Raw genomic sequence first — 26,433 nt, forward strand, 5'->3', positions numbered from 1 at the left:
AATACTTTTTTGCAGGCACAATGAGTGTATGCCCTGCAGAACTTTCAATCTAATTTTGATGCCTGAGGCACGGGGGATGTGAGGCACAGGGGGATAAAGTGACTTGCCCAAGGTCACAAGGAGAACTGACAGATTCGATCTGCTTAGAGGGCAGTGACATTACCACTGAGCTACACCTTCAGCTCTGAACTATCCCGCCTACTTTATCTTTTTTTTGTTGCCCTTTTTTTATTTCTGATTTATTTGTTCCAAATGAGCCTGTGTGATATTTTCCCTGAGAAAAATTTCATGTGATGCTAAGGAGAGAAAAAGTCAGTGCTCGAACTACCACTCAAGCGCCTAACCTTCAAATTCCTAGGCTAGGAAATGTAGAAAGTATTTTTTGTTTCATGTGTCTTTTCCTTTATACTCCATCAGAATTTTTTTTTTTTTTGCACACAGGTGTTTTATAAGGTGCTAGAGGAAGATGGGTCTATCTGTACTCAGGACTTATCTGGTCCTAAAGATTCTTGGCTCAAAAGCCTGTGTGTGCATCTGTGAAGGCCCTCATAGTTTTTCCTTTACTGTATGTAATATTGCAGGGTGCTTTTTATTGCTTGAATTTAATCAGTGATCGTGAAACACTTTAAAGCTGCAGTTCAAGCTGCCATTTTAAAATATATATATATATATATATATATATATATATATATATATATATATATATATTTTTTTCCCCATTCAATATGTGCATCAATACAATCTGCACACTGACAAGTGATTAGCTGAGCTGCAGATCGATCTGTTTTCCTGTAATCAATCGCTTGCTCTGGGCTATTTAATTCAGTTCTTTCACAGCATTCTGGGCAATGTAGTTCCTGGAATATGATTGACTGGGCAGTTACTAGATACAATTGGTGCACTGCTAGAGAGAGGGCGGGGCTCAAGAGCCAGAGCCTATCAGAAGGGGAAGGGGCTGTCACTTTAGAAATGCTTCCCACATTAGTAACATAATACATTTCTTTAAAACATTTTTTTTTAAATGCTACAAGTATTTTCTCATAGTACAGAACTGATTTATTAAAAAAAAAACACAAGTAAGATATTGCTTGAACTGCTGCTTTAATCCTGTTTAGATTAGTACTAGGCAAATGTGGTGTGTTACTGACCTCATGTGGTTATTTATGTAGTGCAGGCCAACATACTTAAAGGTTTTTAGTAGGCCATGCTCACCAAGTGTGTGGGGGGAAGAAACTTTCTAAAAACACTGCACTCGTAGAATACGCTGGATTTGTGCTTCGTCAAACACTCTAGGGAAACATGAAAATGTAAATTGTTTTAGGAGTTTAAACTCTCTGTTATAGCTATAATTACCCAGAATATGAGTGTGAATCTTAACCCCATTGTATGAAATGACAATGAAGCAGGACTGGGCTGTGTGGCAATTGCTGGTCAGATTTTACAACTTAACTATTTAAGCCCCCGTTACAACTGAAGATAAAATAATGTTCAAATAAATGTTTAATATAAAAAAGAAAAACAAAACATGGATTTTTATTGTCACATATAAAAGGTTTTCTCTGTATGGGTTATAATACAATTATAATACCATTTTAATACAATACTATTGGTAATTTAGTTATGTAAATAAAAAAGTTGTTTTCTATTAATACCGGTATTAAAAAAAATTACAGCATACAAGTTTCAAAAATTGTCCTATCACACTGGTATCATCGGATAAACGGTCACTTGCACTATCACGTTGTTCATTTAAATCCACTTGGTCAACCTCCTCCTCCGTTATTTCAGCCATATTCTCCCTAGAAGCCTTGAGTAGAGCTCATCCATCTGCACAAGGTTGGTCTTTGTGGGATCTGTGTATTAAGTCATCTTCAGCGCTGTTTGGTTTGATCGTAAGTGCGCTGGACTTGAAGGAATGTTTTATGATGTCCGTATCAATTTCTTCCCACGCCGCTTTTACCCACGAAACAAATACTGGCGTGATTGGGTCTTCAAATTTCCACCCTAAGTGTATGCCATGTTGCCTTCATCAGCCATCCACAAATCATACATATCTCTTAGCTTGTCTTTAAAAGGCTTACGCCAAACAATGTCCTGAGCTTGAACGTATTTTGTGCCGCCTTCTGGGATCACAGCTATGTCAGTGTTTTAACCTCTTCATTTACGTTTTTGTTGCAAGGCTTATGTGACATCGGTATGCATCCCATTCTAGAAGTTAAGTAAGGAAACTGAACTTTCTTAGATCACATTTTAACCAATTTACTGTAAAGCTTTCATCCATGATTAACTGATGATGCTAGTATTACTCCATTTAAGTTCTGCATCGCCTGAACCTCGCTCTTTGCTCCACGGAATACAATGTATGGTTTCCCCTAGCTGTCAGCACAAATGTAACGTGGTGGTATGTCTAGTACTTTTCATGGGCACGAATTTTGCACCGGTTATATGAAAAGAAGTACAGTATTACTAACCATATTGTAACGGATCGGGGGACTCACGCTCACCAGCGTGTCCCCGTCACCTCTGTTCCCACGACTTCTAGCCCTCCCTCTTCCCTGCGGCCGCACTCTCTCCCTTCCTTTCCTCGCGTCACGTGCGCGGCTCCCGCAATGTGCACGCGCGTTCCCGGTCACTCGCTCCCCTAAGCGGCACCCGCGTCCCTCGGCGTACCTCTATTCCCCCAGCCTCCACTTTACCTTGCTCCTCCGCCTCTCCTTCCATCTCGCCTTCACTGCCAAGCACCCCCGCTGCGGTGCGTCCCTTGCGCTCGGTGACACGCGCGGTGCGCGTGCATAGTACTCTTACAGAGGGCACGCGCACCCGCTCCAGTTACCTGCCGTCCCTTAACTCTAGCTCTGCCCCCTGTGGCTTACAAGCCATCTCCCTTGATTATTCCCCTGTCTCCTCCCCTGCTTTCTCTGACCTATCCCTGCAAGCTCCCACTCAACCCTCTGCTTCTCCTCTCTCCCTTATTGGTTCTCCCTCCTTTATAACCCCACTCTGTCCTCTTACTCATTGCTCTGCATAGCTTTCCTGTAGCTCCTGTGTGTGCAGTGTCTATGCCTAGCTCCCTTGTTTGTTTCAGCGCTGGTTCCTGTCCCTGCTCCTGTTAGGATTCCCCTGGCTTGAACTTGTGTATCACTTTGGATTTGGCTACTCTGCTTTCTCCTACCCTTGAACCTTGGCTTACGGACTTCACTACGCTGCTCTCTCCAATCCTTGAACTCTGGCACTCGGACATTACTATCCGATCTCTGGCACCCCGGCCTCTGCAAGTATACGTTAACCCTTTTTTACCAGGCCCCGCAACGCATTACCACACTCCGGGCACGCCCTCACTGCTGTGGGTGCGTGTTATACCCTTACCCACCTCAGTACTGGGGACTGGACAGGCGTTACACACACATATATATATATATATGATGTATATACACACATATATGTATATACACACACACAAACTGCTCCCTTTATGTAGCGCTACTGCTTGCCCAGGTTCTTCTTGACACAGTCTTCTAGGGTTTGTTTTGCATAAAAGGGGGACAAACACGTGTATGCATACAAAGGGCACTTCGCCCTCAACCTTCAGTGGTTTATTCTTCCATTAGTGACACTACACATTTTTAAACACCGTCACTTTAAGAACAAAATTAATTCATAAAAATAACATTTACTCCTGTCAGGAGTCTAACTCGTATGCATATCTCTATCTGCAATATTGGCTGTCTAAGCCAGTTACCAACTTAAAAATAACACACAGAATAACATTGAATCCTTAACTGTGAGATGGGGACAGCGTCCCATTAGATCCTCAAATGCTGCAGCATGTGAAAGAGCGTCCTCCCCGAGCGTCCTCCCCGAACTGGATGCAGGGGAGTTGCAATACCCCCAGCCTCCAGACTCTTGGTGAGAGAGTGAAAAAGCAACCCTCTCTGCTCTAAATACCTGTTGTAGTAATTAGGAGAGCAGGTGTGGGAAAAAAACAGAACCACTAATCTCTGGCCTGGAGTTTCTATCCCACAGTCTCAGCAACTGTGAAACTGTGGAATGGATCACTTCCATACTAAGTTTGCACTTTCTTCTATAAATTAGACAGAAAGCTGCCTGTTATCCTGCGACTGTCACATTTCCTCCCCCCCCCCCCCCAGCTTACACCTTCTGGGGTGTGTGACCATGGATATACAGTATACAGAAGTGTCCCCTCTAAACAATTGAGCTTATTCCCACACATTAAGCGTTCAATGGAAACTAATATGACCCTTTTCCTAAGAGTTTCATTTGACTTTGTACAGCAATTACTGAAACCATGTTTCGTCAGAACATACTATTCTTGACGAACCTATTTTGTTGCCTTTCAATAAGGAACCATTTTTCTTTGTAACAAAACTTCCAATACCCCAGGATATGATAAACATCTGTATATATATATTCACGAAACCGGACAGTTTCGATCACCTCCCTGGGATTTTCCTACTCTAGAACATGAACAACTTTATATATGAAGGGCCATTAACTTTTTACATTACAGACATTTGCAGAAAATACAACCTTGCGATATTCATGCACTGCTCATCCTAGAGGCATAATACCATATCACTGTACTAGCTTATTTGCAAGGTTAAGTGTCTGTGACATAGTCCGCATGTGTAACATAATCGTTCAGTTCCTACACATTTTTTTTCCCTTGACTTCCAGTCCATTACATCCTTAGACTTCATTTCAATGCCCGCTGCATCCTGCACATGACTGGACTGTTTCTTCAGCCGCTGACGAGACACCTGGACCGGATTCTCCTTGGCTCCACACTGTGCTCCAGAGTGGCGAGATCTGGAACTATTCAAGCACAGTGTTGCCCTTCGTCGCCTCTGCTTTCCAATCTTTGAATCTTCTAGGCTCTTCTTACTGAAATGTCTCCTCTCAAGAAAATTTCTACTCATCAGAAATGTTTGAGTTCCCTTTTGGGGCAATTACCAGGCCTTTGGGTTTTGGAGACCTAATTGTCTCTGTATAAACACAGTCCATATTAACGATGTCCTCAGAATTTTCCATCCACTTTGTGTTTTCAGGAACTGCCACCCACTTGGCTAAAACATCTTCTGTCGTGGCCTGGGTGTCTTCACTGGCATTAGTTTCTGTAGGACGCTGGGGCTGGGCCAATACCTTTTCCTGCTATGGAGACACCTGTGCATTACTGTTCCGCATATCTTCCTTTTGTCTTAACTCTACCGCCATCTTTTCTATGTACTGCGTCTGTGACCCCAGTGTTTGTCTTAGGTTTGTAACCTTTTTCTCCAACTTCATCTGAGGAACCTCCTGCTGGGCAGCAATAGAGTCCAAAGTAGCGTCCCGCTCAGTCTTCAGAGCCTCAAGCTCCTCGCCCAGGTCATGCTTTTGTTTCTCTGCCATCTTGTGGCTAGTACGCTCAGGCTCCTGGCCCTTCCTGAGGTCTTGAAGCTGCCCTTCTGTATTTCTTTTACCACTCAGTGCAGCTGCTAGTTCAGCTTCTTTGGAGTTGAGTTGCGATTCCACATCTATCCGCTGATTCAGAGCAAGGTTTTAGTCTATTTCCTTTTCTCTATTCTTGACCTGCAGCTGCCAATACTCCTCTCGGACCATGTCCAGCTCCAGCTGCAGCCAGGCCCCCTCATTGGCCGTGTGGTCCAGCCGTTTGTGGATATCGGCCATCTCGGTTTCATAGCGCAATGTCAAGCAGGCTACCTGACGGACGGACACCTCCTACCTCTCGGCGAGCTATATCTTGCGCTCAGGAATCTGCGTCTGCAGCTCTTCAATTTGATCCTGCAAGTCCTCTCTCAGGGCCTCCATCTCTTCCTGGTGCTTGCTCTGTGTTTGCGTCAGCACATCCATTATATTTTGGAGCTCTGCAGATTTCATCACCAGGGTCGCTGCTGCTTCTGTTTTCCAGGCCTCTTTGTCCTTGGCCTACTGACTCATGGGGATGGAGCAGCCTCTCTGCTTCTCCACCTCTTGCTCCAGTTTCTGGACATTTTCCCGCTCCCTCTCATACAGAGTCACCTGGCATCTAAGCTCCACCTCCAGCGATGCTCTGGTGACACACAGCGTAGCCTTCAGCTCCTCATACTGCTCTGCGGGGACACACTGGTTACTCAGCCCGTTCCTGTAGCACTTGTACTTGGTTAGCCGCCTGGAAAGTTTCTTACTGCATGACCCACTGCATCTCCTTGGCCTCCTGTAGATGCGCACGCAGCTCTTGCAGCTGGCTCTGCAGTGCTGCCTGTACTTATACATTTTCCAGGGACAATTGTTCCTTCATTTTTTCTGCTTGGTGAAGCTTCTATTTTCCTTCACTAGCCTGGTCAGACAAATCTGAATTTTCTTCTTTCATACTTACATTCTCTTTCTTTACAGTCTCTAAATCCCTCAGGGCATTCTCATGGGTTTCCTTCAACATACCCAGCTCTGTGTTTAGACCGTGGCCCACTTGTAGAGCCTCCTTATATTTCTGTTTTAGGTTAGCAATCAGTTTGTCAGACTTGTTCTTTTTTTCCTCCATGGTTGCAATTGAGGTGTTGGCCTTTTCCAGACTTGTCGTCACCTCTTCCAACTCACTCCGTAAAAGACACTATGTTTTATTCAAAGCATAATACTCATGTACAGCTGGGAGTATATTCTTCTGTAAAATAGCGTCAGCCTCCTGAAACTGGGCGTTAATCGCTCGCTCCTTATCCAATCTTTCTTGCAGGACATCACAATCATGGTGGGCAGTTTGGAGTGCAGAAATGAAGGCCTCTTTTTAGTAAAGAGTGGAATGATATTTGAACTAATTGTTCCAACGCCCTTATGAGGTTAATTAAATATATAGAAGATAAACTTAGAGAAATTCAAGTTGAGATAGACACTGTTTATAATGCTCTTAAAGATCTTGAAGATGTAGAGGGGTTTTCCTCTTTAGATGACACTGTTGATGCAAGAGTGGTAGCTTTTGAAGCAGAAATTGTTGGCCGCAAAAATGGCAAATTAGCTAGGGATCAGGAAGATTATTCTAAAGATAGTGGACTCATGGGAGCCACAAAAAAACAAACACATTTAGAAGTCCCTATGTTAACAAAGACAAACAAACCAAGAAACCCATAATCCATTCTAAGGCCGTGTCCATACTCCTGCCTCTCTTGCTGAGGCGCGCTCACGTTGTGCTTGGCCAGCGCAAGCAGTAGCTTTTGCCTGGCATGGCTGAGCGCTGACCATGTCCGCAGCCTAAGGGTTCAAAGGTTGAAGTCGACAAAACCAGACTTCATTTAGAGAACCGCTTTTCTTGTCTAGACAATGAAAAAGCAGGCACCTCTAGCACCTCTCGTTTTGAAAGGGGTGAATTAATTTCACTTGCTCCAGATAAAGTGGGAGCTAAGGCTAAATTTCAGGGCCAGTTAGACACTAGTCCTTTTTTAGAGAGAGGACCTGCCCATTCCAATTCAAAGGGGCCTTATCGAACATCACTTCTCGAATTAAACTCCCACTGCCCAACACCATCATTAAAGAGTAAGTTCAATAGAAGAGGAAATAGAGCTGTCAGAAAGTTCCAAGAAAAGAAGGCAAGAGAACTGAGCAAGTTGGATATACCTGAATATAGTCAAATATATTCAATTTGTCTACTCATGTACTTACTTGTGATCAAACCAGGCTTCTAAATAGAGGGTTGTCGTATTGTCCCAGTGTTTATTCTGACCCATTTGATTTGTTTGTGGACCTAAACCGGTTCATACGCAAACTGACTTTGAAAATACATTTTTTTAATCAAAAATGGTGTTAATACACATATGTCTTTATTTGATATCTCCACCCATGTCCCTTTGGAGAGTTAAATTTCAATGTCTCTGGAGTCCCTTCAAGACTCCAGTGGTGTGGATTCTGTTAGTGAGTTCCTGGATCTCCTTCCAAGTGATTCTCCGACTGACGAGTCCGCTATTTCTATTCACCTTTTGAGCACAGCTTGGGTTAAGATTTATAGCCAGTAAACCTACCCACATACAGCTTTTTTTTTCCTTCTTTTTTTTAGTGCATTACCTATACATATGTCATGCATTTACCTATACATATGTGATCATACATCATTTCAAACTTTATTTGCACACAAAAATGGGGGAAGGCGGAGGAGGGGGTTTAGTCCGCTTCCTCAGGGCCGTCAATGATGGAATAGTCTTTCAGCAGGCTATGAACCAGCCTGCGACAGTCCTGTACCGACATTCTCTTCTTCCCCTTTTTCAAACGTTCCCTGGCGAATAGCAAAACTTCCTTGAAACAACACATTAGACGCCAACCGGTTTCGATTGTGTCCTCTGTGTGTGTGTTCCTGAAAAAAGTACGTAGTCCTGAAAAAAGTATGTAGAACATCGAATAGTACGTAGTGTACTTCCTCGGTATGCAATCCCTTAATTCAGAGTCCAACAAGGCCTGCAGTTCCAGAAGAGGTGAAGAACAATTTCCTCCACTGGGTTGCACCTGGGGCAGTGCCTCACGAGGCCAAGTCTACTTTCAGACTTGTCTGCCCTCACGGGGAGTCCCCAGGGTATGGCCTGCCATGCAATGTCCTTATGCTTGTTCGTTGGTCCTTTCAATGCCACATTCCTCCACACCGTTTAGAAAGTGTTGGGGTGGAGTCCTGGGACCACCTCTATGATGTCCTTTTGCCCATATCATTTTGTAAATGACCTTGGGCTTCCACAGATCTGGTTTTACTCCCTCCAGTTTGTTCTGCCTAACGAACTCCCTCACGTTCTTGTAGAACCAGGGCATGTGCCAATTGTAAGGGATGGAGCTGTCTCACTTGTCCCACCCCAGTGCTCTCCAGAGTGGCAGGTGTAGGAAGCTGGACATGGAGTAGCCAGAAGAGTCCTTGTCACAGTCTCTCTGGGTGATTCGCATGCAATTGCTTACAAAGAAAGCACACAGCATAGTAGGGATGTCAGGATTTTTTTTTACCCACCTTGCGCGGCTCCTTGTACATCACTTCGCGCTTTCCTTTTTCCATCTTGGCACCACAGATGAACGGAACACTGCCATGGAGATTGCCTGACAGGTTCTGCTTGAGGGTGTTCATGCCTGGGCCACGTACTGCATAACAGAAAGAATCTCGTTCTGCAGCACCAATTTTTTTCCCCTCTATGGTCTGAGGCACCGCAGTCCACTTTTCTGCTTTACTTTAAGTCTTTCATTCCAGCTCTTCAGGGCTGCACAAAAAAACCACACAAAGCGCAAGAACTCCTCTCAGATATGATTCCGATTTGGTGGAGAGGGCTTATGACGTCACCCGTCACGCGAACCTGGAAGTAGGCACACTGAAGGACCAGAGTGGTCAAATCGCCGGTTTTATTTCGTGAGCATGTGAGTGTAATGAGCTCTGTGCTCTAGAATTTTTATTGTAATAAATTGTGTTGCACTATATTATCTCTTTTCTCTTTTGCATATCATATTGAGAATACCAGCTGCATTTTTGTGACGTCCTTAGAGGTGTTGTGAAATTCCTCACACCAGCTGCATCTCCTGTGGGTGATATTTATTTATTTTTATCACAGTTTTTCATTAATTGATTTGAGTTTGCGCTCAAATTTCTTGTATCTCTTCAGAGTTGCGCCTTCGCTACCCACAGCAAACCAGACGCCCAGGATTTTGATGAGGCTGGCTCTGATGGGGAAGGGCAAGGGGTCGGCAGTTAGGTTCCAACGCCCAAATAGCTTGGTCTCTGACTTCCTGCAGTTGACTTTTGCGCCTGAAGCTTTCCCGAAGTCCTCATACGTACGGACGAGCGTCTTCACCGACCGGCTATCTGCGCAGAAGATGGTTACGTCATCCACGTAGAGCGAGCACTTCACTTCACGTCTGTGGGGTCCTGGCGCGACGATGCCTCTGATCCCTGCATCTCGTGTGATGCACTGGGTGAAGAGCTCTATACAACAGACAAAAAGGAGAGATGAAAGAGGGCAGCCTTGCCTAACCCCATAGAATACAGGGAAGGGGTTAGTCTTACATCAGTTCACGATCGCCACACTGCAAATATCAAGGTACATCAGGTAAACATAAGAACAGAACATCTCCCCCATCCCATACCCCCGCAGCACCCTGCCCATGAAATCGTGGGAGACACGGTCAAAGGCCTTCTCCTGGTCCAAGCTGACCAGGGCCGCATGTACACCGCGGTCTTTGATATAGTGGACTGTGTCTCTGATTTAAGACGAGGCTGCCTGCGATCCTGGGGCCAGGGATGCCGCACATCTGGTCTGGGTGGATGATCTGTTGGATGACCTTTAGTTTGTTTGCCAGTACTTTCGCTAAGATCTTGTAGTCCACGTTAAGGAGCGAGATGGGACGCCAGTTCTTGAGGTCGCACCTCTCCCCCTTCGCTTCTACAAGAGCATCAGCTGTTTCGACCTTAATGGGTCTCATCAGTGTGAGGTTGGTTATACTGGCTTTGTAAAATGAAGCTTGGGATAGGTTTCACCACACTTAGTTAAGATATGGTGGGTAAAAATAGTGACAAAAACCCTCCACAGTAAAGCATTTAGCAAATGGAACTATTACTGTGTGCTCATTTGCATGTCTTAGACAGGTCTGCAACCCTGCCTTTTACCATTATCACCCAGCACACAGTGCTTCCATATAAATACAATGCTTTAGATTACAAACAATTTATTACAAGAACATACAGTTACAATAAATGCAGAACAATTTCTTAAAATAACAGGATAAAATAGAAAACAGAAATCCCTATACTGTACGTTGCCATATGTCCTAGGTCTTCTCCCAGAGAGGTCACTGGCGTAGAAATATGAAATTTCACGTGTTTGATCCTAAACAAGCGTCTGTTGAGTTCTGATTTTCTAACTCCAGGGCAAGCCCTATATGTGACGGTAGGAGGTAACCAGGCTCTCAATTAAAGGTTTAGCCTGTTTTTGGTTACCCCTGGTCCGTGTATAATGGTTCAAGAGAGTTGGCTCTTGGGCCCAGTAACACTGTATCTTTCAATGCATCATACAGTATGTAATAAAAAGTACTCTCAGCGTCCAGGCTACGCCCAAAATATAGTGTGTGGGGATAAAGGCCGATAGGAATAAAAGTACATCTTTCTATTCTATTCCCCATACACAGAAACTTAGGAATGTATTAAAGTATATTTTATTAATACTGCAAGGTACTGTAATGTGTTTGGGACTTTCAGAACCGATGTTTAGGCAGGCTGCCCGGGCTAACCCATAGGTGCCAGTAAGTCTGCTGGACATACGAGTTCAAAGTAGCCAGAGGATGTAGGAGAAAGGCACTTAGATGGCAGGGAAGGGCTCAAGTACCCAGGTCCGGAGAACAATGGCATTTGTCCGGGCTGCCATTTGCTCTGCCAGACCTAGTGGAGCCTGACCCAGCGGGTGGCATTGAGATAGCCAGGGACGGAGGTGGCAAACTTGCATGTCCCTTGGCAATTTTATATTTCTCGCTGACCCGGCTTTTCGTACCAGCTTCGCTCATGCATGAAACTCGGAATACTATAAAGCAGGGTAGCGCCAACTTTTTGAGCTGCGCCCCCCTGCCAGCTCCCCCTTGCGGGGCCCTTCGCTTGTGTGACGTCACCCCGCATTACACCACGGCGTCATTTGCCGCCGCGTTGCCATGGTGACGCTTCACAAGGTAAGTTTTATTGTTGCAGAGGCCTCACGCGATCCCCCTGCATTTAATTGAAATGCCTCTGAGAAGAGCGCAGGGCCTCAGCAGGTGCCTGCGCCCCTCTCTCCCCCCCCCCCCAAAAAAAATCCAGCGCCTCCCACTTTGCGCACTGCTGCTATAAAGAACCTCTGAGCAAATCAGATGGAAGATTCCCAGTAGTAAGAGCGCTGTCGGGCTTTTCAAAGTTGCTCTTGCGCTAATAGCAGAGCAACCGGCTTGGAAAGCCTGCCTGCCAGATTCTAAGTCCAGATTTTTGCAGCAAAGGTCTCAAACGTAGCGGTCGCGACTTCATGCCGATTTGAGTTCCATGAGATTTGGGATAACTCACGGTCAAGAAAGTCCATGTTCTCAGACGAGAAGGGAGCGGTGGCGTGTGGAACTTTACACCGATTTGGTAACCAGCAGATTCCGGGCTAAGTCCCGGTCAGGGTAAAACTCTTATTTAGCGTGCCCTACACCTACAGTCTAGTTTTCGACCCCAGACCCCCAGTACGTGTGTGTTTTCGTCTGTATTTTGTGTTCCATTGTGTGTATGCGAATTTGTGCAAATAAACTTACATTTATTTCATTATCTTGTTTTGCTCAGTGAATGATCCCGGTTAAAAAGGTGTAAATCGCCTGGTCTCCCGTAACACTATATACCATTCTTCTCCTGTTGAAAACATAAACTCACCCATCGTAAATCGGCTGCTAGGGTGACGGTTTTACAACAGAGAAAAAAAAGACGTTTAATGTCTTGCCTCGATATTTAAACGCACACATCACTTCCTTTCTCTACTACTTGGATACATAAGTCATATCAATAGATTCAGGCGTTTATGACGAATGTAACAAGACTAATTTTGACAGCCTTTCTCCTGAATTTGAGTGCCAAATGGCTCTGTCCTTGGCACCTCTTACCCATGTAGTGTGTGATCCTATTGCATGCGTTTTCTTGCAACGATTACGGATATCTGGACGTTCTACTTTAAGATTGATGTTATCACCGGATATCCTCCGTTTGAATAAATTCATTCTTTTGTGCAATACTTTCAAATCTACGCCCCCCCGAACCTTGCAGAACCCTCCAGAGAATGCTTTTTAAAGTACCTCTAAAATTGTCCTGTTTACAAAGATGTCAAGAGAGCCATAATTTAATCCCATCTCTGGCAAAACAACTCCCCTTATCTCGATATCAGCCCCATACAACACATCCTGTACTATTAGCGGGCCATAATTGATAACCCACTAATTATACTTACATTTTTTATTACGTTTTTCAACAGTTGTGGGGGGGGGGGGGTAGAGGAGTACAGGACTCAAAGTTGGGAGGGGGAGGAATGGTGCAACATTTCCGACAAGCACATATTACATTATGAGAATACACAATAAATGACCGGTGGCAAAAATAAGTACAGCTCAAACCCGTTATAGCGTGATCCGCTTATAACGCGGTATGAGTGTGGCTCCCGTTTTTAAAACGCTGCATCTGTTTGCATATGCTTTATTGCTAACTGACAAAATAAACAAAACACACACAATCCCGAGAGGTGAGGACATTGCACGAGACATCACAGCACAGAAAGAATAGCGTGAGTGAGGCACAGGATTACACACAAACTCCCCACAAACTGCTTTCTTGAGGGATTTTCTAGTGCAGAGGCTTAGTAATGTGGATTAACTGGGAGGGGGTAGTTCTCCCCTTCCATCCTTACCTGAAGGTCACAGGAAAATCAGAAGCATATTTAGAGGGCTAAAGATTGACATTTTACTACAAGATAGAAAACTGGCATATCGGTTTTATGAGCTTTATTTTATTTCTGGGGGTTACAATATAATAGGGCCCTTGTTTCCCAGCTTTTTGTTCAAAATAACCAGTCATTAACATGAAATTATTTTTACTGCATCATTTAAACGGCATTTTCTGAAAGCAAATCGTCTCCAATGAATACCAATTTACTGCATAGAATATCTCTATGCACTTTCAGACCCACAAATAGTAATGGAAACCATTAAAGGAGAGGATAGAGTTATGTTGAAGGGTGTCACGGGAGACTCCTGTGGCGGGTAGGATCTCGGTGGCCGGAACAGCACGAGCGTAGTAGGGGTCACAAGCAGAGGTCCGAGGCAGGCGGCAGGCAGCGAAGTCAGGTACAAGCAGGGGTCCGAGGCAGGCGGCAGGCAGCGAAGTTAGGTACAAGCAGAGGTCGGCAACGAGGAGACTGGAACAGGACAGGCGGGGCAGGACAGGGACTAAGAACAGGGAGCAGGGACTGAGACCGGGGAGCAGGAATAACCAGGGACAAGCCAGATTACTAGCAAGGGCTTTTACTGTGAGCAGACTCAAATACAGGTACAGGTACAGGAAACAGGTCAGGATCAAAGACAGGCATGAGCATACTGTAGGAGTCTGACTAGCAAGCAAAGGCAAAAGCAACAGACAGGAAGCAAGCTATAAAGGACAGAGACAGGAGCAACAAGAAGACAGACAGACAGAGGAACCCAGAGCCAACAGAAGACAGCAGCACACCCAGTGGACAAGGAAGCTATGGCTAGGCAGGAGGTCTAGGCAATCCTGACATTACTCCCCCCTCTCAAGAGCGTTCTCCGGACGATCCTCCAGGCTCTTCCCGGAGGCCTTGATGAAATGGCGACTCAAGGTGACCCACCTCTGGTGGCTTGTCAGTGGGCAGAGGGTACTCCACAGGTACATTTGGTGCCGCAAGGAACCTCCAAATGGGTGCGTTCAACCCAAAAGCAGGGGCAGAGAAGCCAGTAGATCCTCCTGACAACCCTTCTGGTTTAGCAAGGTGTCCCTGATGGAAGGCCGACTCACGATGGCCTTCGGACAACACTCCAAGTTTTGCAGGAACATAGGGATCAGCAACAACTCCGGACAACCTTCCAGGCTCTTCAGGGAAATCTTGATGGAAAGCCAACTTAATGTGTACGTCAAGTGCTGATGGGAAATCTGTGAGAGGTGCATTTATCCTTATCGCAAGAGCGTTGGCATCAGCATCAAGAATATTAGGCATAGTAAGGAACTTCACCAGGGATCCGTCTAACGTCATAGCAGGGGCATCGGACACAGATACATCAGGCTCTTCACATGCGGCAGAGGGGACATATTCACTTTCCGTGGTCTCTTTTTGTGACCAATATATCTCTTTTAGTTTTGGAATCTGGAACTTCCCAATGGATACGTTCAACTCCATTGCAGAGGCATGGACATCAGGAATGTGGGCATCAATGACGGGTGCAGACTTTTCACATGTGTAAGTGGGAACATAGAATTCACGCTCCATGGTCTCCTTTTGTGACTGCCGTTTTGTGGTATCACCTAAAGTCTCATTAAGACCAGCTATTTGATTTTTCAGCTCTTGAAGCTGTCCTTCTGCACTTCTTTTCCCACTCAATGCAGTTGTCAGTTCGGCTTCTTTGGAGTTGAGTCGCGACTCCATATCTCCCAGCTGACTCAGAGTAAAGCTTAAATATGTTTCATCTTCTTCATTTCTGATCTGCAGCTGCCGGTACTCCTTCTGGGCATTGTCCAGCTCCAGCTGCAGCCGGACCTTATCACGGGCTGTGTGGTCCAATAATTTGCAGGCATCGGCCATTTTGACCTCATAGCGCTGTGTCAGGCCAGCCACTTGACAGACGGAAACCTTCTCTCTCTCCTCTTTTTTGGCAAGCTGTGTCTTGAGCTCAGCGATCTGCGCCTGCAGCGCTGTGAGCTGCTGAGATGTGTGTTCAGCTGCTAGCTTTAGCTCTTCCTCCAGCGAGGCTCTGGTTATGCTCAGTGTGGCCTTCAGCTCCTCATGCTGTTCTTTGGGGACACACTGGGTACTCAAATAATCTTGCATCATACTTATTTTGTAGGCAGTCTGGAAACTTTCTTCCTGCAGAACTCGCTGCTTTTCTTCAGCATTTACCCATTTCTCTTTGGTGTCCTGCAGATGTGTACGCAGTTCTCGCAGCTGACTCTGCAGTATATTTTCTGCTTGTGTGCGCCGCTCCAGGGAGACACGTTCTTCTTGCAGCACTCTCTCTGCATTCTGCAGTGCTGTCTGCACGTCTAACTTTTCCTGGGCCAACTGTTTCTTCTCCTCTCCTAATTCATGAAGCTTCTTATCTCCTTCACTGACTTGGACATAGAGATTCTTGCACTCCTGGGTTACCATTTCAAAACTGCTATTTAACCCTTCGAAGATCTCTCTCAAAGAACGTAGTTCTGTGTTGAAGTGGCAATTCTTCTCCTCAGAGGCTTCCAGTTTTGCGCCAACTTGAGCCATGAAACTCTGGTACTGCGCATTATCAGCATAGGCCTTCTCCAGCTTACTTGACAGGATTACCCTGTCCCTCTCCAACTGCTCTCTTTCTTTCTCCTGGAGAACACACTTAGCAATTGCTGAAGATAGACAGCTTTGTAGTGCAGTCTTGGCCTCTTGCTCCTTATCTAAACGTTCATAAAGACAATCAATCGCTTTCTGTGCAGCTGGAAGCGTTTGAGTAGGGGCATCTTTCTTTTCTTCCACTATTCTTGGGATACGTCTGTGAGTTGCCTTAAGCTGCAGCATATCTCTTTCATCAAATGCAGACTCTGAGGTTAAATTTTCAGTCTTAATTTCTTCTGCAACTTCCACAGTAATGCCTCTCTTCTTCTTCTTCTTCTTCCTTGCTTTGAGAAGTTCTGAAGAATCAGTGGTACTGTGTTCACATTTACTGCTCAAGACTGTTTGAGTGGGAGCCATAATTAAACCACACTTCCCAAGAAACCAGTAAAGAGGAAATGTGTTTTTAAAACAGAAGCATTAGAATGAACAACAGGAATATTAGACACAGAGAGACACAAGATAGGAGAGCTGACCCTTTGAGACTTTAACATCAGTCACAGAGATTATAAATGCAAGGAAAAAACATAGACAGAGAAACCTGCAGTTATATCTGAATCTTTTAGGCATAAGGCGTAGGGATATCATACAGACAGAGAAAACCTGCATTTACATCTAAATCTTTATGCATCAGGTGTAGGGATATCATATAGACAAAGAAAACCTGCAGTTGCATCTAAATCTTTATGCATCAGGCGTAGGGATATCATACAGACAGAGAAAACCTGCAGTTACAGTACATCTAAATCTTTATGCATCAGGCGTAGGGCTATCATATAGACAAAGAAAACCTGCAGTTACATCTAAATTTTTATGCGTCAGGCGTAGGGATATCATATAGACAAAGAAAACCTGCAGTTGAATCTGAAACTTTTGATATCAGGCATAGAAATATCATAGACAGCAGGAAACTAATCCAGAGAAAACTTGTAGTTAGATCTGAAACTTTTGACATAGGACATAGGAATATCAGACAGAGAACCCTGCAGTCAAATCTGAAACCTTTGATATCAGGCGTAGGGATATCATAAGTTGCAGAGAAACAAACTTTAGGGGAACTTGCAGGTAAACCTGAAACCTTAGAACCAATCATATGAAAAACTATAGATGCAAGAAAATCAAAGCATGCAGCAACAAAATAATGGGAGCACTTTTGTCTTTTGAAATGAAGACCCTGTGAACAGCAGTAAATCAAGGTAACCGTCTAAAATAGAAATGTGAGTCTGAAAATCTGCAGTGGCCCACCCACAATGCAGAGACAATTCTTGTCCAGGTAATGAAAGTCTGAAAATGGCAAAAACAGGTACTGCAGGAAGGGTTTTTTTTTTTTTTTTTTTTTTTGTAAAAGGGAATTCTTCTCAGGGAGAAAGAGGCACAAAAAACCCTGCAGAAACCTTTGCAAAAATAAACATCTCAAAGAAAGCTGCAATAGTCGGTAGCAACAGTTCTAGTCTCAGAAAAAATGTTTTTTCGTTATGAACGCAATAATTCTTGCAGAACACTTAGCAGCAACGACAAAAAAACCTTTCAAAATCCCAACTTGGATTTCCAAAAAAGAAACGAAAGTACTTATCTTCAACCATGCGGATGTGGTCTGCTGCAGCAGGCAGGAAAGGGTGCAGGCAGAAGAAGAATCTGTTCCAGCGAGATCCAGAAGTGGCCTTTGCTTTCTGTCACGGGAGACTCCTGTGGCGGGTAGGATCTCGGTGGCCGGAACAGCACGAGCGTAGTAGGGGTCACAAGCAGAGGTCCGAGGCAGGCGGCAGGCAGCGAAGTCAGGTACAAGCAGGGGTCCGAGGCAGGCGGCAGGCAGCGAAGTTAGGTACAAGCAGAGGTCGGCAACGAGGAGACTGGAACAGGACAGGCGGGGCAGGACAGGGACTAAGAACAGGGAGCAGGGACTGAGACCGGGGAGCAGGAATAACCAGGGACAAGCCAGATTACTAGCAAGGGCTTTTACTGTGAGCAGACTCAAATACAGGTACAGGTACAGGAAACAGGTCAGGATCAAAGACAGGCATGAGCATACTGTAGGAGTCTGACTAGCAAGCAAAGGCAAAAGCAACAGACAGGAAGCAAGCTATAAAGGACAGAGACAGGAGCAACAAGAAGACAGACAGACAGAGGAACCCAGAGCCAACAGAAGACAGCAGCACACCCAGTGGACAAGGAAGCTATGGCTAGGCAGGAGGTCTAGGCAATCCTGACAAAGGGTATGTTATGTGAGCTACTGCTGTTTTTAATTAAAACTAATTCATTATTTGATTTATACAGTCAATTTCTTCACATACTGTATCTTAATTGTAATTTTTTTTTACACTAAAACATTTAGAAGCTGCCTGTCAATTCCACAATGTACAATTCAAAAGCTTTTATGATATTAGCCCACTAAAATAAATACATAAATTAATATATGTTTTAATATATAATAGTCTGTTACAATTAGGACAGATACTTTCCCTCCTGTTCTATGGGGAACACTTTGACTGCTTCTAAAATGCTCCAACTCCTGCTCGTGTAAAAGGGAAAACCAGAATTTTAAAATAAAAACCGTGCTGAAAAGGGCAAAAACTCAATTAAAAAACGCAATCACGATCAGTGCACAAATTGGATGTCTACACTCACACACTCTCTCGCACACACACTCACACTTACTCTTTCACTGCTGCAGTCCTGCTCGTGCTCCCCAGCTCCTCTCATCCTGAGCTCAAATAATACGGGACACAGCAGCAAGAGCGTTAGGAGATGAGGCAGGTAATAATGGATTTGAGGGATCTGCAGAGACAGGAGGCAGATCGGATCCCTCCCCTCACACAGACAAACTCCAGGCTGCGGATCCCCTGACTCTGTTCACCATTTTTGTTTGTGCCATTTTAAGAGAATGCCAGATTCTTGTTTTAATCTGGTTGAGAACCGGCAGGTTCGGGCTCATCCATGCAGCTGCTATGGCACATCGTGTTACTGTCATTATATGGCTAATGAGTTTGATTTGGTATCTGTCCATATTCTCCTGAGGTTTGTTTAGAAGACATACCCATGGGTCGAGAGGGAGGGGAAGGCCCAGAACTCTCTGCGCCTGTCTATGCACCCTTTTCCAGATCTCCGCCACCCCAGGACACAGTCACCACATATGAATAATCGGGGCACGTTTGGCCACAGCCCTTAAGACACACAGTGGACGTTGATAACCTACTAATTAAGAAGTCTTTGAAGCTCAGGTCAACACACTTCCTAGGACTGTCCAATCATAAACCCAATATATTGTATTTTTGTTTAAACAAATAGTAAACACATTAACGCCTGAAGCACAAGAGTGATTAAAATACATAATATTCCCCACCATTTTCCTTACAGTAACCCACAAAATCAATAGTCCTTTTTGGTTTTCGGAGTTTGATGTAGGTTGCGATGCCTTCTAAGGAGTATTGTGCTGTCGTGCGCTCTGGGGTTGTGCTGACACAGAGTGCCTTTTAAGGCCTCGGGCATGGTCAGCGCTTAGGCGCTGACCCGTGCTGAGGCGCGCTGCTGCTTGGCAGTGAGCCCCTGCAGCTGCAATGAGAGCGGCTTTAGCAGGGGCTCGCGCAAGCGTGTGGAAGCGTAGGTCTTACCAAATTTTTCATTTCTGCGCTCGCCGGAGCGCAGGGCCGGTCATGTGAGCGGTTCGCCCAATGAGGCCCCCCAACCCCCCCTCCCTCCCCCCCCAACACGCCCCTGGACGGCGCGCGGACTAAGGCCAGGGAAAGCACCCGCTTTCCCTCAGCCTCAGCGCGCGCCTCCGCCTGGATGGATTCACCTTGGACGCAGCCTAATGCACAAACAGGAGTTCTTTTATATGTGAAATTCCAGAGTACAGGTTTTGCAACGTCACTGGTCTCTTCTTTGAAAGCTCTCTCAGTACAGCTGAAGAAGATGACACCATTGGGATTTTCAAACTCTAATTTAATCTACTGTATGACGAAGTCGCTCTGTCAATTAAAAGATATTACAACTAATAACACATTTGCACTTCCCTAGGATCAGTGTAGTTACTTGATCCCCCCCCCCCCCCCCCCCCCCCCGCCCCTCTTCATCTTGAACTTTTGTTGCTAGTTAGTTTATCTATTTCCCAACAGGCACAAGAATGAGTATTTATTTGGTTGGGGGTTAAGTCGCTATGATGAATTCAGTATTTTTCTTATGAGGGTATACGAGTATATACGGGTATATGTATACGAGTGTATACATATTTGTGTGAAGAAAATGATCCTTACGAGTATTGTGAACAATTTACTTAACAATTTACTTCTCAGACCCGTTTGCTTTTCCTTTCCCCTCCCTCCCCCTCTGTTTTGAAAATATGGTGTTACCCTTCATTAATATCACAAGTGTCATCTCTCAAGTGTGTAAACAAATGTAAGAACACATCTCGGCATTGGGGGGACTGAATGCTGTCAAGGCGCACGTCCCCATTCTTGCAAAGAAACCTAAAACATTTTTATTTTATTCATCATACATACTGTAGCACCAATCTACCAAATCATTTTTTTTATGATTTGTTCATATTGACTTATTCAAGTATTAATACATTGTGGTTGAATGACTCTTTGTTATGTCACTGTTTACACAAAGAAAATGTTGTTCGGCAGAATCTATCCAATGCCACTTTGGGACCCACCACCAGTGTATTGTGTACTCTGAAATAATACAATAAGCTAGTTTAAATGGTGTGTTAGATGGTTCAACCCTACAAAATTTGATTCAGATTAAAACAGATAATCCTTTTTCATACTGATTGAATTGGTGTGGTCACATGATCATTTTTTCCTACATGGGACCGACATCAAAAGTAATTTTTCATATGTTTTTTCTTTTTTCTGCGTGAAACACTTTGGGCTCAATCAGTTTTATAATGATGATCCTAACAAATGTTTATTGCAAATGTGAAAAACAAAAACCTTGGCATTCAGTGAGTGGGTTAATATATTCCTGTGAATGGATTTTAGTAATTTTCAATAATGAGACAAACAAATTCAACATAATCTAGATAAAATAACCTTCATATTGCACACTGCTAGAATGGAATTGCTGAACATAAAATCTTAAATACTCCTAGGTCTTTATCAAATGCAATGCGATAGATCTGGCAATGTGTTTTTTTGCTACTTACTGTACATTAATTATTTTGTTCAAAAACAGATATTAAGCTGCATGTTTCGGAATCTTAACACACAATATTGCATATGGATCTCCAGTGAGCAAAATAAATTGCGTGATATTTTTATTTTCGTAAAGGATTCTGTCTAGTGTGCCTTGTAAGCAATTCATAACAATAAGGATTTTGACGTGTAATTCCATTGAATTTTTTTTACATATAGAGAAAATTGTGATTACGTACTATAGGAACCCTAGAATTAGATTGTGAAATTCTGGGGAACTTTCCCAGTCTTTCTCCCTCGCTCCTGTCCGTCTCCCTCTCTCTTTCCCCCTCTCTTCTGTTCATCTGTACCACCCTCCCCCTCCCCTCTCCTTCTCCTCTCCTCCTCCTTTCACACTTCCTCACTGTTGCCATTTCCCTCCCTCCCTGCCTTACGCTCTCTCTCTCCCCCCTTACACGCTTGCCTCCTTTCCCCCCCTACTCACTCACTCTGCCCTCCTCACTCTTCCTCACTCTCTCTCCTCCCTTTACAGTCTCCGTCTCTCTCTTGCCCCCTTACACTCTCTCCATCTCTTCTCCCCTTACACTTTCACTCCACCCACACCCCCACACACAGCCATATACACCTCCCCTTACCTCTCTTTGAGCCTGAGACACACACATCTCTCTTTGAGCCTGCGCCTGTCTACAGCTCCCTTCTCCTGTCAGACAGAAGTTGAATGCGACTTCCGACGCGGACAGGAGCAGGGAGAGGAAGGATCGCGGTGACCGGATTGCTCCTTCTGAGCTCAGGAGCCACCAGGTCATTACTACCTGGGTTGTCCCAGCTCTTTCCCCTCCCCACCCCACCCCACCCCCTCTCCAGTAGCAAAGAACTCTGGTTGAAAATCACCTGAGTTAAGTTATCAACTAGCTTAGTGAACTCTGTTTTCCCCAATTTGTCTAAAATCTAATTGGATGTATGTGATTTGTAGAGTTAATGATACTTTATTTTTGTTCTTTGAAGTGTTAATATTTATATTTATGAAATTAATTTTGTTTCCCTCCTTGTGTGTTTTCTAAGGACTTTCGATCTTATATTTATGGAGCAGCCCAATACTCGGTAAGTTGATTTTATTTATTATTTATTTGTATAATTTCCTTTGAAGGATAACCGCTCAACAACTAAAAACTTGTGTTAGACATCATTTAAGAGCATTAAAGCGGCAATCCACCACTACCTGCCTTCATTTTCCCCCCTTAATATCTGAACCCGGAGGCTCCAGATGTAGGACTGCAGAAGTACAATACTGGTTCCGACCAAATGTATTTACTTTTTATGTAGCGTGCCTTTTCCCTGTCACCTTTTCCCTATCCTGAGAGGCATACACTTGGGGTGGTTGCAATAGTTTCAAAGTGTGAAATCTCCTAAAGTATGACCAGTGTGGCCTGTTTAATAAAGGAAGCCAAAAATGAAAGACAATTAAAATAAAATAAAAAAACAGAAGAGCATGCTTTTAGGTATAGCAAATGAAATAAAAAAATAACCCCAGATTCATCAAGCGCCATTACGGGTTAACGCATCCGAACAGGGGTGAACTATTGATTTGAATAGGTGTTAATGCCATATTGGGTGCAATAACCTGTAACGGAGCTTGGACGATTTGTAACCCCCTTAGCATAGTTCAGCAGTGTGCACTCCACAGTGTCTAAGATGTGAATTTGGATGGGGTTTGTTCTCCAAGTGCTGTTTTTGCTTTGTTTAAAATACAAGATGGTACAGTAGAAACTGTAGCAGTTAGTGAATTCAAGAAGGGACTCGTCAACCGTGGTAAAGGAGAAAAAAGAGCAGCCAGACTGACAGTGATGGATGCATAGACCAGCTTCCTTGCTACCAGATGCAAGTAAATTAAATCATATAAAGGCCATGTCAGACCTGGCACACTGTATACAATAAACAAGGTTATGGTCAGTATACAAAAGAAATGACCTCAAACGGGGTCAAATGTGTTCCCCGCACTGACACCAAAACAGGAGGGATAAATAAATATCCTGTATAATGACAGGAAAATATGCTGCAATAAAATGTGCAAGGGTGGTGCTGACTGGGAATGTAAATTGTGATAAACGAAAGAAAGAGAGCTCCCTGTTGTGCCGCACTAGAGAAAACACCCTTAGCTAAATTAAAATACTATTTATTGATGAAATAATTAAAAAATATTTATTGCAGCAAAATATACAATGAACCAAAATGATTAAAACAAATAAAAAATGAGGGAGGTATCTGTGTGCTATTATCCAATACGACAGTGTAAATGGAAAAATAACTACTATCAACTATCTTTTCCACAGTTATATAATTATACTAACCGTGGTAGTAGCTATTCAAATACAATTGTAGGTCGTAAGATAACTACTCCTAAATAGGTGAGTGATGATGAGGGCTACTGGCTCTGTGTGTCCATAACCATATTGTATGTGGGGTGTTGTAGTCCAGCCTCTATATACACATACACTGTATTACCAGACCATCAGGTTCAGAGATAGCTGAGCCTGTTGGTCTGTCCTGGTGAACAGCTTAGCAAGTAGTAGCCAAATACTCTAGTAAGAGAAATAGGGAGACATAGCCCTCTTTAGACCACAAAGTATGGGTCTTACACTCAGATTGCAAACTATGAAGGTAGTAGTCAGAGTGTTGTGCTTCCCATGACGAAGGCTCCGAAACACTCTGACTGAAGGTTATGGTCAGTCCATAAAGAAGCAGTGCCTCCAGCATGATGGCAAGAGTGTCTCCAAACTCAACAAGAATCATGTAATCAAAATGCAGGAGCAAGTTGGGCAATAATGCAAATATACCCTGAGGAAGTCCAACAGTAGGATCAAAACGTTGGTAATATGTGTGGTCTACTTTTGTGCAATTACATATTTTTGCATTAATGCCTAGCTTGCACTTGTATTTTTAGTAATTTAAATCTGCCACTCAGCTCTGTTTTATAGCTAGCATTCCCCCCTCCCTATTAAAACATTGGTACTTTTCTTAATCCCTGGTAATACAAATATAGTTTTTTCTTTTTTGGCTGACGGGCTTCTGGTGAGGTGGAGAACACGCGGCCATGCATTCCAGCTTTTGATCTCATTATAAAAACAGTAAAGGTGGAACGCATAAGATTAGTTTATGGAACTGCCACTGCAAGCTGATTTGGGGAGAGATGCCTGGCTGAAAATTTGGAAGCGTTTTACAGAACCGTTTATTTCAAATGAGCACCCCTAGGTAATTTAAATACGTGGGGATAGCTGGTTTCTGAGAGAATCACTTGGATTATGAACAAGGAAACAGGGCCAAAATAGAAGGTACATGATAATAAGTTAAAATGAAGTAGAGTCTAAGGTTGAAACCAGACTGGAGCGATGAAGTGGGTTAAGTGCCACCTCTGTCAGTCTACGTAGTTCAATTAGTTTTCCGTTTTCATTATTACTTTGACTAAAAACACTAAACTAACGCGGCTGTCCAGATATTACATTGCTCTGTTAGATATGAATTGATTTTTGGTATAGGTGGACATGCTGAAGCAGCATTAAATACTACAAATCTTAACACCAATGTAAATTTGTTAGTCCCTTACTGATCAGGGTCTCAGTGAGTAAAGGCAGGGAGTGTGAATCAGGGGAGCCTGGTTCAAATCCAGTTGTCAGATCCTTGTGTCCTTGGGCAGGTTACTTTACCTCCCTGTGTCTCACGTACCAAAAACATAGATTGTAATCTCATCGGAGCAGGGACTGGGTCCCATGTGCTGCATACCACGCACTCTACTGTAATTGTGAGGTGCTTTGAGTCCCATTGGAAGTAAAGGGCTATATGAATTAAAGTTATTATTACGGGGTGTTAATTACACTGAATCAAAATGTTTAGAATGCATTCTATTAATGAGAGAGGGGATGTAATGGGGATTGGAACCCCAACTATAAACCTCACATGCATATACCTTTCAGGGCCCCATTAAGCATGTTATGGAAATGTATGGGAAAAAAACGGTATGAAAACAAATCTAAGCAAACCTGTTCAACTCTTATTCCATCTATGGGTTTGGAAGCATTCAAGTTCCAAAAGTTGGTTTCTTATCCTGTAAATGATGGAGGCAACAATTGTGGCTCCTTGTAACCTTGGGCAAATCACTTTATCTCCCTGTGCTTCAGGCACCAAAATCATAGATTGTAAGCTCCACGGGGCAGGGACCTGTGCCTGCAAAATGTCTCTGTAAAGTATTATGTAAAACTAACAGCGCTATTCAAGAACATGCTATTATTATGCATTAAGGCCCATATATACTAATCAGTCTTCAGCCATAAGATAGTTTCTGGCACTGAAAGACACATTCTGCAGCACAGTCCACCTTGCAGCACATGCTTCTGCCATAAATTACATTCTGGCACTGGAAGACACACCCTGCAGCCAATTCACTTGAATCACCTGACTGACAATGGGCGGTGAAGTGCTTTCCAGTGTCGGGAGGTGACTTCTGGCAGAAGGCTGCTTCAAAAAGATTGGACTAAATCTTATGTGGTTATCTCTTGTAAGTCAGGTGTTTTATGTTTATTGTTGTTTTTTTTCTACACAGGGCCTCTTCGGACTCTAGCACTGCTTCAATTCTAAAAGGGTCTTGGATCACATTTCTTTTAGCTAAAGGTAACACACCACCTGCATTATTAATGCAGTCTATTTTTTGTTGGAGATTCATCATCAGTCAGGAGCCACTGCTTCAAACCTGCCATGATAGGAGATAGTCTATAGTGTATTAAAGGTGCAGTCCCACTTAATATAAAAATATATATATATATTTGTTTATATATTTTTATAAATATTTACATTTTTAAATATATTTATATATACATTTTAAGTTATGGTGGGTGAAAAAGGCAACAAAAAACCTCCATTGTTAGCATATCAGCCACTGGGTTAACAGTTTTAAGACTTAAAAGAAAAACTCTTGTGACGTTTAAAAGCATATAGCCAATAAAGAATATCACTTGTGAGCGCATTCACATGTCTTAGACAGGTCTGCAACCCTGCCTTTCACCATTATCACCTAGCATACAGTGCTCCCACTGCGGCAAGGGATTCTGGGAAATGACATGCAAATGAGCACACAACGTGTCACCTTTTGCTTGGAATATCATTCACATGGAGCCCATTAAAGTTAAATTATATTGTGTTCTAGTAAAAATATATACTAATTTTCTTAATGTAACACTTATCCAGGGCCT

The 26,433-nt window shown here is 43.7% G+C and overlaps 1 protein-coding gene across 2 annotated transcripts in view; it reads left to right on the forward strand.

Moving 5' to 3' along the window:
• Window positions 1–26,433, forward strand: part of RB1 (RB transcriptional corepressor 1) — a 276,260-nt gene that overhangs the window by 32,914 nt on the left and 216,913 nt on the right. For both annotated transcript variants that reach the window (XM_075591161.1, XM_075591160.1), the window contains exons 5-6: window positions 22,256–22,294; window positions 25,788–25,855. In XM_075591161.1, the coding sequence (XP_075447276.1) occupies window positions 22,256–22,294; window positions 25,788–25,855 (107 nt within the window). The remainder of the gene's footprint in view (window positions 1–22,255; window positions 22,295–25,787; window positions 25,856–26,433) is intronic.

Source organism: Ascaphus truei, chromosome 3 (assembly GCF_040206685.1).
Source record: "Ascaphus truei isolate aAscTru1 chromosome 3, aAscTru1.hap1, whole genome shotgun sequence".
Classification (NCBI taxonomy): domain Eukaryota; kingdom Metazoa; phylum Chordata; class Amphibia; order Anura; family Ascaphidae; genus Ascaphus; species Ascaphus truei.